General features: G+C 39.9%; 1 protein-coding gene across 1 annotated transcript in view; it reads right to left on the reverse strand.

Annotated features, from left to right (window-relative positions):
- Window positions 1-1,067: 1,067 nt before the first annotated feature.
- PRTFDC1 (phosphoribosyl transferase domain containing 1) overlaps window positions 1,068-14,084 on the reverse strand; it is a gene marked incomplete at its 3' end in the record, with an annotated part of 46,810 nt that continues 33,793 nt past the window's right edge. Inside the window, exons 5-9 of the mRNA XM_082014722.1 lie at window positions 5,640-5,657; window positions 4,101-4,183; window positions 3,642-3,688; window positions 1,747-1,823; window positions 1,068-1,115 (exon numbers count right to left, since the gene is read on the reverse strand). Coding sequence (XP_081870848.1) covers window positions 1,068-1,115; window positions 1,747-1,823; window positions 3,642-3,688; window positions 4,101-4,183; window positions 5,640-5,657 — 273 coding nt within the window. The remainder of the gene's footprint in view (window positions 1,116-1,746; window positions 1,824-3,641; window positions 3,689-4,100; window positions 4,184-5,639; window positions 5,658-14,084) is intronic.

Here is a 14,084-nt window from a genome sequence, read left to right on the forward strand (position 1 = left end):
ATAATGTATAAGGGAAGGAAGGAATTTTTACAGTCTACAGTGTTCAAAGGTTAACTTGTTTTCTATGTTTTCCTACACGTTTTTCTTCTTTTTTTATACATAGTCTTCAACATTGTCAGATTTGTATTCTTAAAGATGACAAATGGTTACAAAAAGTCTCAACTCAGACATGCTACAAAAATCAAATCATAATTGAATGTCTGACTAGCTTTACACTTGTGCTTAATGCGGTTTAATTAAGAATATAGGCACAGGAGAACACTATGTTAATTTTTTCACTTGTTTGCATCCTACAGAAGGATACCATACAGAAATTGAAACCTGCCTGGCATCGATTTCTCTTCATTAAAATTTAGAACATTAAACAGGTTAGATCTATGGCTATGTGACATACGAAAACCATGACATCTTCCAATTTCAGATCAACCGTGTCTTGCAAAGGTTCATTTTGCACTCTAATTCAGCACATTCTGAGAGTTAAAACTTCTGTTCGCAACAGGCAGTAATGGACTGCTAGAAACGTACTGTCATGCAATGCACAGCTTCAGCTGAAACTTTTGAATTGTGGAATTAAATAAAAATAATGCTTTCAATTTGACAGCAGCATATCCAACCAAGACTAAAGGGATGCTGAAGTCAATAAAATTCTGTAAAATAATCTTCATGCACAGATTGTCACTTTTGAATGACCTCATGCAACACAGTACATGAGGTGGAGTACATGCAATACAAGCACATGAATTGCAATGGGTAGAATGATGGATTGAGCGAAAAGATGCATTCACAGTGAGACCTGAGGCAGACAAATTATTAGTCAAGAGGCATCTTATGTGGTATTTTTAATACTTAAAAAAGGTAATAACTTTAAAAGCCCTCTACTTCACATTTTAGATAAGAGCTCTCACTTCTGTAAATATTAATCAGTATCTCTAGAGTAAACCCCTTATTATACTGAGTTGAAAGAAGCACAAGTCAGTTGAACTGCTCTTCTGGGAGACGCTTGAAGGAGTGTAGTCAAATTTCCACTTCACTGAGCTTACAAATCTTCAGGTGAGGATGTTGCTGCTTCAGACTCTGTATTTTGCTTTGCCATGATCATTGATAACACATATGTGCTGAAAAAAATATAGCAGATTGCAGCAGTGTTGTTGATTACATTATTAATTATTAATGACTTGTTCAGAAATACTTGCGCTTGACCAATCTAGTGAACTTGTAATTACCCTTTCCTTTTCAGAGACCTGGAATTGAATTCTGATTTCACTTTCTAGCTACAGCAAGTTTTTCCACTTGCAGTTCTCAGCTTTGAGGTCCACCCCTGGGAGTACCACATGAAGCAAAGGCAAGGCTTCCACTTTTTTTTCCATCATTATCTCACTGAGAAAAGGGGCAGGCAACATAGCAATAAAAGTCCAAAGCTGTCTGAACTGTAGCTGTGTTTCACTTTTTACTGCTGCCTCTGGATGTACTGGAAATGATGGACGTGTAAAGTCCTTGGCTCATGGAAGACATAAGCGTAGCAGAGGCTATGATTTCTGCTCTCAGGGGGAAGAGATGGGAAGGAAGTGCTCAGTGCTGAGCAGTTACTCCTTTGGATTACTTGAGGTTTTGCAGGGAGTTCTACACTCACTGAAAGGATCCCAACCATGACATTAAGGCCCCAGTGAGAAGGGAAAATATAGGGTCTTTAAGACATCCTGAAAAAGTAAAACAGTGATTTTTAAAATGTTTTTTAAAGACACTTACGTTTAGATCTCTGAAGTGCTCATTGTAGTCTAAGGCATAACCTACCACAAATAAATCTGGAATTTCAAATCCGTAATCTGTATTGAGACAAATAAAGAGCACCATCAATACAAGATAGATGGTTATTATATAGCTCTTACATTCACATGTTGGTCCTCTGACAAGCAATCTGTAGATATACATAGTCAGTTCAGGGTATGTTACTTTTGACTCTGAGACATCAATGTCAGCATTAGCCCTGTAGTCAGTTCCTGCTCATAGACTATTTGTGACAGGCATGTGAATAGTCAGTGAAGAGTAGGAGAGTTGTGTACAATTATAACTGGCACAACAGACACATTGTGGAAGGAAGCCAAAATCAGAGCTAAAAAATTCTGCCTACATTTGGAAGCTCCATGAGTGCATGTGTGTGATGACAACTCTCCAGTATCACACTAATGATGAAAAAAAAGTGTAATTTTAATTCAGAAGTAACTTTCAGATTTTTATATATTTTCTTCTGAGAGTAGCAAAAACTATTTTGCATCTTATGCTACCAGAACATGTCAAATGCTTCTTAAATTAAAGCCCCAACCTTATGAAGACTCATGAACATGCTTAACAAAGTAAATGCACACAGTGTAGCTGAATCATACAACTCACACACTTCAGGCTAAGCATAGGCATGTATCTTTTTGAGTGTGAAGTTTTGTGCAGTATCAGCACAGTTAGACTCTTTCCATATTGTTCACTAAGTAACTAGAGAAAAACACAACCTTACGGACACAAAAATAGGACAGCATAAAAAATTTTAAAGGTATTCAAGTAAGGAATTTATTCAATTGTCAAAAATTGTGGGTATTAGACACTTTGGAATCATAAATTTGGGTAATTTATTGTATTTTTATATTTTTAACATTAGTGAACCCAGTCAAATATATACTTTAATTTACTGGATTAATTTCTAAATGTTAAAAATACCACTGTTATAGAAAGTTGTACAACAAAATCTTTGTGTCACAGTTCAGATTATTGGGCTAAAACCACAGGGCCATGCCCAACACTGAGTAACTTTTGCTTCATAGAGTCTCCCTCTCTCCCACATCCCAAATCAAGACTCCTCATGCTGCCTCCTGGTACTCACCCGCCTACTCGCCTTTTACCCCCCACCCCAGCTCAGCTGACCAGAGCCTTCTTCAGTAGCAAATACTGGTTGATCTCTTCTAGATGGATCTATTCTTTTCAGTAGTTAGCCACATACCTGATATTACATCATTTATTCTAATAAGTTTAAAATGACAATAGCTTGGTATAGTTCCATTTACAGCTTCATCATAGCCCATTACAAGTACCGGTAATTCAGAGAGAAGTGGTGCTAGTCTGGCACAAACAGAGCAGCAGGAGGAAGTTTAACAAGCTCAATTTATCTTTTGCTTTTTGGGGAGTTGGATTTAATTATAATATTGTTCACCCTTTAAACAATAATACTTTTCAAAAAATAATAAAAAATGTTGTTCTGTTATAAAAATGTAAAACTTGTGAAAAACACCTTTCATGTTCAGATGGAATCCTGCAGCTCCTCCAAAGAGATGCAATGAGGAAGGAAAAGGAAGAAATGGACTTCCTCTTCCATATAGTTTGTCAGAGACAGAAGATAAAACACTCACCTTTCATGGATAAAATTAAACCCTTTTGTAACTCCCTTATAAAGTTAGTACTCTGCAGAAAACATCAGATTATAAGGAGGCTAGGCTTTCCAAACTACAATTATACAAATCCTTCCATTGCATCCCATAGGCCCACTGACAACTGATATTTTACAATGCTTCTAGAAGTTCACAGAATGATATGAAAGGCAAGTGGTAGAATATTGGTAACTTCTTGTGCTGTCAAGTACAGATTTTCACAACACTTACAATCTGGTCTGTACCCATCAGGCCGAGATGTTCTTTTCACCAACAAACTGTAATTAAAAACAAAATAAACCCCATGTAAATCTAGATATTTACCTGAATACATGCATAAAAACTATTCACTTTATGAAAAAAACTCCCGAGCCATGTGAATCACTGTTCTCATTCTGCTTCTCCTCTCGACAACATCCTAATGGCAGGGAAGAGATGGCTGTGTTCCCCTTCGAAGTCCATCACTGCCAGTCTTGAAATGGCTGAAGGGTCATTACCACTGCAGAACAATACAAAAGCATTTCCTCTCCTTTCCTCCACCCTCTTAGTGACTCAGGCAGCTCCTCTGCAGAGCTCCCCATGCGATACTGAAGCACTGAATTAAAGCAGGATCTCGGAATGAGAGCCTCCACTGGAATATATGTTGGGCTAGACTAATTAATTACTAAGTTTTGTGATCATTTTACTCACCTTGCCACTTTAATCATTTTTGGCTTGTATTTTTCTATATTATTAAGCAGAACCTTCATAGTCCTTCCAGTTCCAACAATATCCTTACAAAACATGAAAAATAGAGTAAGTAAAAAACAAAGGAAAGCTGAAAAGAGGAAATCTGGACAATAACTGAGGAGTTCCACCTTCTTATTTTGTGGAAATTATGTATTTTTCCCAGTGTATTGTAAGCCACATCCAAAAAAGGTTATAACTGAGTTCACACTCTTTGAATCAAGCACTTTCTACTCATAAAATAATCAGTTAAAGGACTGTCCACTTCCTTCTGAAAACAGCTACGTTTCTAGTACTTGGGATGTAACAGTGGACTGGAGATGACGTTACTGGGCACTGCAAGGACGCAGGGATGAGACTTTTCATATCATGCTCAAGAACACAGGATGTCAACATCTGTGCATGTCAGGGCTATATCTGCCCTATTTGTTGTTTTATTAGTCCAGTACAAACGAGTATTCCCCAGAGCTGCTGTACTCAACCTGATCTGAATAAGATCAGTAGATACCAGGCTACAAAACTGACCATGACATGGAGATCAGCTGCTGATCCTTTACTCTCGTGGGTGTGGATCTTTCATTAGCAACACCTTGTCTCTGCTCCACAGCTATCTAGCAGTTGTTAATAAAATTTGCCGCAGACATTTTTCACTTCTGCTACAGCAGTTAGCATCAGCAAATATGGAGCTCCTAGCAGATATTCAGATATCCAGCCACCTCTGTGGCTGATGACTTTTTTGCCCTCCTTTGCTAAGGGAAGACATTCCAACATTTATACTTTTCCTTCATTACACTGTCCAGCTTACTTCCCACACAAGCAGACTGGGCCTGAAATGCCAGTCAGATCCCGACGTGCTCTCCAACCATCCCAGTTGCTTTTCCAACATTTTAAAAGAGAACCACGTGTATTAATTAAGAGAGAACTTGCAGCACCAGTGAGGCTACAAATTCTTTCTCTCTACAACTGAACACTGCTGATTTACATCAGCCACATATCTGTGATGGGCCCCCCCAGGGGACACGGCAGGATTCAGTGCTAACGAGCAGGAGTCACAGAGGACTTCAGAGATGACTGACATTCTCAACCAGCATGTGAACAACCCTGAAGTTGTAAAGCATGTGCAGGGCTGTGCTACTTTTTCAAAGTCATGCAACTGAGAAGCGTAGGGCATCACTGCAGTTGACGCATTGCCCTCCAAGGAACAAAACAACTTGCAGAACAGGAGCTGATGAAACCGTAGAAAGAACAAATCAAATGACGCCGAAACAAAGACTCCCGGGTATCACAAGGCAGAGTACAATTAGAGCAGCAGCAATGTAGTTTGATCCATCATGCAGTTGCAAAAAGACTGAGAGGTCATTAAGCAAATCAACCCCTCCCCCTCTTCACCACCTCCCAGCTAAAGAAATGTAAACACACATGGATTTTAGAAACTGGACACACAATCACGACTTGACTATGTGACTTTATCTAAGTACAATATGACATAAGCACCCAACTTACCTCCACAATTAGAACATTCTGAAAGAAACAAACAGAAAGGAATACAATTACACAATATTCACAACCTAAAAGAAACACGTTTGAAAATGTGAAATGATGATAGATAGGTCCATGTGCATACAAACACCATGGTAGGACACAAGGAGGTTCCCGTTTCATTTTTGTGCCCTGAAAAAGAGCCAGCCATAAAAGCAAGCCCTGCAGTCAGGGGCTACAACTTTATTCGGCTCTGTCTAGATTACCCTCATGTGTAAGAACAGATGTAGCGTCGAAAAATAAAATTAGATGGAAGAAATCCAAATGAGTTGAGCTTCATTTCATTCCAGTGTGTCTAGCCATGTACTACAGTGCACCCTATAGTTGGCTAAAATACTATTTCCAATGTTGATATGAGACTACAGCAATAATAGCCTTACTCTGAAATGAATAGCCTTCCTTCCTGGGAGCCCCCGCCCACCAGAAACCTCACAGTAAAGGATTACAAGCCAAGCTGTATCACCCATTCTCATACTGTGAAGCACCCTCCTTCCCTTCAAATATTGCTGCTGAAATCAGTAGTATTACTTGAAGAGAAGGGGAGTGGTCCAGTCAAGAGCAGTGATGTCAAGCATTCTGACAGCCCGATCACACAGGCTGATCTTTTTGCTGAAATGGTTCATCACTGTTCCAGGAATCACAGTATCTAAGGTGACTTCTGTTCTTCTATTAAAAGCAATAATAAGAAGTAATGTCCTTATTAGAAGAAATAAAAATCTATTCATTAGTGGGCATCATCATATGTATGTTCAAAAGGATGGATTCTTATAACCTTGCATTAAGATCTACTTTCTGAGGTAAAATCTGCAATAGCGAGAGGAAAGTTATTTCACAAATACCTGTATCTATCTATGTATACATCTTACATGCATATGCACACTGTATGTCCCACAAAACCTTGAGACAGACAGTTTCATACCCAGTCAGTATTCACCAGACTAGCTTACATTCCACTTCCTTTCTATCAGGCTTGTTGGCTTTGCTACATACATAAGATGGAGACTGTCTAACTTCCTTTTCCATCACAGAATCCCAAGGTTGAGAGTCCTACACCATGGAGGAGGAGTGTGTGAAGGGTGTGTGCTCATAAACACACCTTTGACAATTTCATTAACTGCTATGTAAATATTTTTTAATCTTCAAAACATAAATTATTAATATAGATTATCCATATTTATATTCATACTGCAGTTCCTCCTAACAATCACAGTGTTTGGTAGGGAGACATAGCATGCTTCATGCATCAACCACTGCAGAAACATGTTACCACACATTGGATTATACCTGGATGCTTCTAAAATGGCAAAACACTTGGTAAAGGTGTGGAGGGAACTCCTGGTAGTAGTTCAGCAGATGTCAGCAATGGAGATATCACTCAGAAAGCCACTAATATAGACTGAGCTCCGATGGAATGTGTATTAATCTTGGAGGGTGGCTCCTTTTTGGTCTTCATAACAGGTTTCACTGGTGGTTATCCTGCTTGGCACTCCTGACTTTCAACCTCTTGACTGCTGACACAAACAACTCTGGATCTGGAAGACCAATTCCAGTGGAGGTAAAAAGTCAAAGGCCTCTTCACAACAAAAGTCCAAAGACGCCCTGCCTCTAGTCTGTCCTCTAGATAAGATGAAGAGATCAAACCATGTTCAGGAGAAGCTTATGACAGGTGTGCAGGGACAAATTTTCTTGAAGGAAGCCATTTGGATCCAAAAAGGGTTTGGCTCTCATCTGGCTTCCTGGATGAAGTCATAACTAGGAAAAACACTTCCAAAGACTAGCCCAGGACACCTGGGTCTGAGGCATAAGCAAATTACTCAGTTTAGTCAGTGGATACCTGAAGATTATGTGCAGGAGTAATGGTTTAACCATCCCCTGGGGAACTCGCACAGCTGGTAGTATATATAAATATTTATGTGTGTGTACACACACACACACATCATATAGAGAGAAAGCAGAAGAGTTGACAAGGAAAGAACCTCACCAGAACTAAAGATGGAAATTAACTCCTTTAGTACCAGCAAACAGTCCAGGATGACTGCGAGTGGCACCTGATAGGAGAGGCTGACCCGGCATCAGCCTCACATCCTGACTCATTCTGCCAGTTTTGTGCATGTCTTGCTGCTCTTCATACTTTTGACAAGAACCTTCCTCGTAAAGGAAAAGCACAGTTCTTCTAGTGACAAGACCTATCCAGCAGCTATGGCATGAGATGGGACATACCAAAACTGACATGGCAGAAAGCTGCAAAGTCCTGCATTAGCAGACTGTGGCACGGTGCAGCAAAGGTTGGTTGCTCCCTGAGTGGAGGGTAGCCATGAGCAGAGTGCAGTAACACAGCTGGCAGCACAGGGGCCTCGCCAGCCAGGCCCCAGCCCCACAGTGCCCCAGCAAGGCAAGCGGGCAGACCTGAGACTTGTTCAACCACGAGTGCGTATCATCAGGTGAGTTCATGGTGATGAGGCAGATCTGAGGTCCAGTGAGAGTAACCATGATCAAACACAGCCCACTGATCTCCAGGAAGGTCCATAGCGGTAAGACAGGTCCAAGGTTAAACTGGGAAGTCAGTCTGTGAGTTAGGGTCTGGACCAACATCTGTAGTAATGTACAGGTATGGCTGTAGCTGCGCTGACGATTGGTATCCATACAGCATAGCTCAGTCATGGACTAGAAGCCCAGGGCTGAGCTGGTTCAAAGCCCACAGGTGTGGGCAGGGGCCCCAAGTGACACAGGTCATGGCCTCTTAGTGCACACAGGGCTGTGACAGACTGAGAGAAAAGCATAGTCCTGGGACATTTCGTTGATAGACAAATATGTTTCTTTGCTACCACAGCTGCGACAGCTATCCTATCACGAGCAGCAATAAGGGATTCTCTTGCTTACTCCCAAGTGGAAGTCATAAAATTAGACAGAACAGAAGCCTCCATGCCCATGGAATCAGGATTAAACCAATAGGGAAGAGCAGACCTTAATTATTAACTTGTGAGGAAAGAATCATAGACATTAATAGAAAATGGGGCTGAGGAGACCATGAAAGGTCATCAAGACTATCCTGTTGGCCTGAAGAATCAACTTAAAACTATCCCTCACAGATACCTGATTTACCTGTTCTTGAACATGATGAGGACTTCAGAACTTCCCCAGGCAATGTGTCTCAGTGCCTCATTATCTAAGAGCAAAAATACAGTTAGAAAACTTCTGTTGCTATTTGACCTGAACTTGTTTGCAGTGGACATAGAAAAAGCTTTGTTTTCTTCTCTTTTTAACTTCTTCTATATTTGAAGACAGGTGTATTTTCTCAGTTTCCTCTTATTCAGATTAAACAACCCTATTTATTCAACATTTTCTCACAAGTTATATTTTCTAGTTTTCTGATCATTGTTTTAGTCCTCTTGGAACCTGTCTGGTTGGTCAGAATCCTTCTCCAGTTGTGGTGCCCCAAACCAGAGAGAAGCCTTTTCCAGCATTGAGAAGAATAAAAGACCCACTTTGTATGTTTCACAAATAATCTTCCTTTCTATATATTCCAGTACAACAGTTACACCTTTTATAAAGGTACACTGTTGTCTCATGTGCAACTGGTGATACACCTATTGTCTCCAGTTCAGAACTGTTGCTTAGTCAGTCCTTCCTCACTTGTATTTAAGCAAAAGATTACTTCCATGTAAACACAGAAGTTAGTATTCGTCTTTATTGTCATTACATGTCATTCTTTGAACCAAATTCTTAAATAATTTCATAAGATCATAATACTATCTTGTAGTATTTTTCCAGGTAGTATCACTAGCATTAAATGCTAATTCCATCTTTGAAATCATGAATTAAATATTGTATAGTCCCTGGAGAATATGCTTTAATGCATCCAGTCTGACAGTGAAGCATAATTAACTGCTCCTTGAGAACAGCTTTCCAACCAGTTATACATCCATCTAACAGAAATTTAATCTTGTCTACATTTCCTTATCACAAATGACTCATATGAAGGAAAGAAGATTAACATGGATCCAGACATGCCTGAAGGGTTTGTCTGGCCACAAGAGTGACAGTCACCTGCGCATGACTTCAGCTGAAGTGTAAGATCTCATATTTATTGACTAACTTGAGAAGGAAGTATATTGGTCAACCCTGAAATTGCCTGACCAGCATTCTGTTATTCTTGCCTCTTCTCCTCAGAGTCACGGAGTCCAACAGTTGCAAATTATATGCATTGGGAGATTTGTTCCTTTGAAAGTCTCTTTAATCAGGCAGTTGTCTAGGTCAGGAAACATAGATTCTGTTTTGCATTACGCACATTCTCATTATTTCCAAAACATTGATGAGGATTTTCTGTGCTACGGAGAAATACTGTATGTAAGGACTTTGTAGTGGGAAAGCCACTATAAAATATTTAGACATGAAAACATTTTGTATATATAAATAAACAGGCATCCTGATCATTGAGAGTGATACATTAATCCCTGTTCTGATTAGGCAGGGTTACTGTGACTAAAGTCATCATACTTAATTTTTGCTTATGACTGAAGGCATTCAAAACGGTTTGCCATCCTCTGCTACCAGAAACCATCTCCTACAAAACCACATGAGGTGCTGGGAAACTGACTGTATCGTTGCCCGTCTCCTACCTTTCTCCTGCTGAAGCAGGCTACTGCTAGAAGGGTTGCAGAAAAGGGATGGCATAGCAGAGTGGTAGAGGAACAAACTGCCAAGAAATGTTTTGATATACAGTATCCAAGTCCAGACAGTGGTGATGTGTAACTAAAACTGGTTGAAATAGATCAGCTTATCCTTGAGCAGATGGATAGAAGAAGATGAAAGAAGTATGCGATGGATACAACAAACTGATAAATTATCAGTAATGTCACCATCATCCTAAATGCACAGCCGGCTGCATCCAGCATATCTTGCAGAAGGTCACAGTTACGTGAAAGACCTTATTCAGCTTCACCATGAAATCCACCTGTGAGCTGGTGGGGAGGAGACTGGTGAAACTGCTTGTGGTGCCACAGCAGTAACTGATAGCTGGACAAACAACAGGAAGCTAACAGACACTGAACAAAAGATCTTTTTTCAAGTATATATGTTTGAAGCTCCTGTACCACATAGCTCGAGACCGTTTTGTCCTTTCAGATATATCTGAGACAACTGCAGAGGAGGAAACCACATGAAAAGAAAAGTAATCTGGCCTTCTGGCATGCATTTGATATCTTCTGTCTACTTTTGGAGCTTGGAGAACAGGAAATAGGAATATTTACTGACATGTTGACTAGACTGAAGACGGCTTAATTTCTGAGTAGAGCCATCATCACCAATACAATCTGTGAAATACATCCAGAAATTTAATAACAGTGCTAATATATCTTACAATGATACACAGAGAGCAGTATTTTTTAAAAATATGTCCTGGAAAGATTTCTTATGTAGTCCAAATAAAGAGGTGGTGGCTCAACTCTCAGAGACTGAAACACCCTTCTACTAAGTCATTGCAAGAGAATCAGCAGCTTTCATTGCTGATGGATCAGAAGGATGGTTGGAAGCTGACAGATATGGACGAGACTAATTCATCCTGTGTTTACAGCTGTTTCTACCAGGTAGCTGGCAGGAAGTAGGCTGGTGCAATATAGAATCATAGGATCTCTCATCTTGAGTTGAAAGGGACCCATAGGGATCATCGAGTCCAACTCCCTGCTCCTTGCAGGACTACCTAAAATGAAATCATAGGACTAAGCATCATCCAGACGCAACTTGAATTCTGACAGGCTTGGTGCCATGATCACTTCCCTGGAGAGCGTGTTCCAGTGATGAACCACCCTCTCAGTGAAGAATATCAGACCTTTTCCTAATGTCTGATCTGAACTTCCCCTGATGCAGCTTCACTGCATTTCCTTGTGTCCTGTTGCTGGTCACCAGAGAGAAGAAGATCAGCACCTCCCCCATCCACTGCCCTCCTTGAGGAAGTTGTAGACTGTGATGAGGTCATCCCTCAGCCTTCTCTTCTCCAAGCTGAACAAACCAAGTGACATCAGTCTTTCCTTGTAACTCTTGCCCTCAAGACCTTTCACCATCATGGTCACCACCCTCTGGACATAGTAGTGTAGTGATCTAGTAGTTTGATGCCCTTCTTATATTGAGACACCCAAAACTGCACACAGTACGCACCAAGTACTTCACCAAGTGAAGTACCACTTCACTTCTACCAGTGAAATGTAGAGTGGGACAACCTCCTCCCTCGACCAGCTAGCTATGCTGTGCTTGATGCACTCCAGGACATGGGGGACTTCTGGCTGCCAGGGCACACTGTTGACTCATATTCAACTTGCCATCAACCCAAACCCCCAGATCTCTTTCCACAGGGCTGCTCTCCAGGCTCTCATCCCCCTGTTTGTACATACAACCAGGACTACGCTGTCGCAGGTGGAGAATCCAGCACTTGCTCTTTTTAAATTTCATATGGTTGGTGATTGCCTAGCTCTCTAATCTATCCAGATCTCTCTGTAAAGCCTCCCTACCCTCGAGGGAGTCCACAGCTCCTCCTGGTTTAGTGTCCTTGACAAACTTAATGTACAGTCAATTCCTACGTCCAGATCATTTATAAAAACATTAAAGAGCACTGGCCCTAAAATCGTACTCTAACCGTGTTTTTAAATGCAAACGGGTGCTGTGAAGTTTAAGGCTCTCCAGTTTTGAGTGATCAGGGTGCATAAAACTTATGACACTGAACATGGACATTTGCACTGAGCAGAAATAATATTTGTGGTTTGAACTGGGTCTACACAAACATAAAATTTGTGCTCTCATATCTTTTTTTTAGACAGTAGTAGAAATGGTTCATAGCAGTATGTCTTGGGGCATCTGGAAAAAGCAGGAGGTTTCTGACAAAATTAGTACTATGTAAAATGAAAAAGAAATAATTTTTAATCACTCCATTCCATGTGAATTTGTCTCTCATGTTAAAAAGACATATTTTCACTTTTATAATAAATTTCAATGCCTCCATGAGTTTTAAAAATTTTAATAATGGACTGGAAACCTGTCAAAATTTAAAATCTGTAGTTTCAAAAACTGCGTTTCAAAAACGCATGAGCTTATACATGGCAAGAAAGTACGTTGTTATTATAATACATGTACAAAAAATCCTGACTTGTAATAAGCTGAAAAATACTCCGGCACCGAATCAATACATTTCTATTGTGTACTTTCCCACAGGTCAGTAATAAACGGAACAATGTCAGCTAACAAGACCAAGCAGAGTAATGAGATCATGTATGCCTCCTGCCTGACGGCAGTAAGTGCTATGGAAACTATTTTTCACCTTCCTGGAAAAGAATAACAATTTTTTCCAGATTTTCATTTTATGTTCCTTTTAGAAGATTGATTTCAAAGGAAAAATTGCTATGAAATAGCAGTACTTTGAAATTACACCTTAATAAGAGTTTGAGGGAAAGGCTGTCTTTGAATTCACATAAAATGTGAAATTGTAACAAGGTAAAATGCTAAGTTGCAAATTTAGAAAGGGGGAATATTTCCTGGAAAGCAGAAACTCTCCTTAAGTAATGAAATAAACAACCATACTTAATGCAATACTACAGCTAAGAGGAAAAACACAGCCCTTGCATGTACAGCAAGAAAATCAGGTAGGTACACAAAGAGGGTATTTTCTCCTTAAATGTTTCAGCGTAAGATCAGTAGAAAAACATGCACACACATTTTTTAAAAAAGGCATTAAAAAGCCCAGAACTTAAGACTGAAAAAGGAAGAATGATTTGAGACCTGGAAAAAACACCTTACAGCGAAGTAAGGTTTGTAGCAGGAAGTAATAGCTTTTATTTAATTAACAGCCCAGTTCCCAGTGGGAGAACATTTTTCACAAAAGAACTTTGACCTTTCCGCTCACAACCTCAAAAAGACCACAACATACCTTCAACAGCTGAGCCTGGGAACAAAAATTCAGAACTGCTGTATGCACTAGAAATCATGGACTCAATAAAATACTGGTTTTACAGCACATTATAATCTTCTACTGCAGCTGACCTCTAACTCATTTATCAGTGTTCCACAGCTGATAATTTGCTCTCTTATTTTAGCTCAGAGGAATTCTTAACATTTTTATCTGCCCCTTTGGTCACAGGGAAGCTAATCATGTAGGGCAGTCACTTCTTTTCTCCCAAATTGTCTGACTACCACATTAGGTTAAAATTAAGAGTTTCTCCCAATCTGTACTTGGCTTGAATTTTGCTGATTCTGTCCAGACCAACAGAAGGGCTGCAGGCTTGAAATTTTGTTTCTTCCAACTATATCAGTTCCCTAGTATTAATCTCCTGTTATTAATTCTACCTTCAAACCTTGTCTTATTTACATCCTACAGTATGCCAGTACTTTACAGCAGGCTCCCAATGTATTAGTTTATCTAAAAGA

This window comes from Phaethon aethereus (assembly GCF_964289735.1).
Source record: "Phaethon aethereus genome assembly, chromosome: 2".
Classification (NCBI taxonomy): Eukaryota; Metazoa; Chordata; class Aves; order Phaethontiformes; family Phaethontidae; genus Phaethon; species Phaethon aethereus.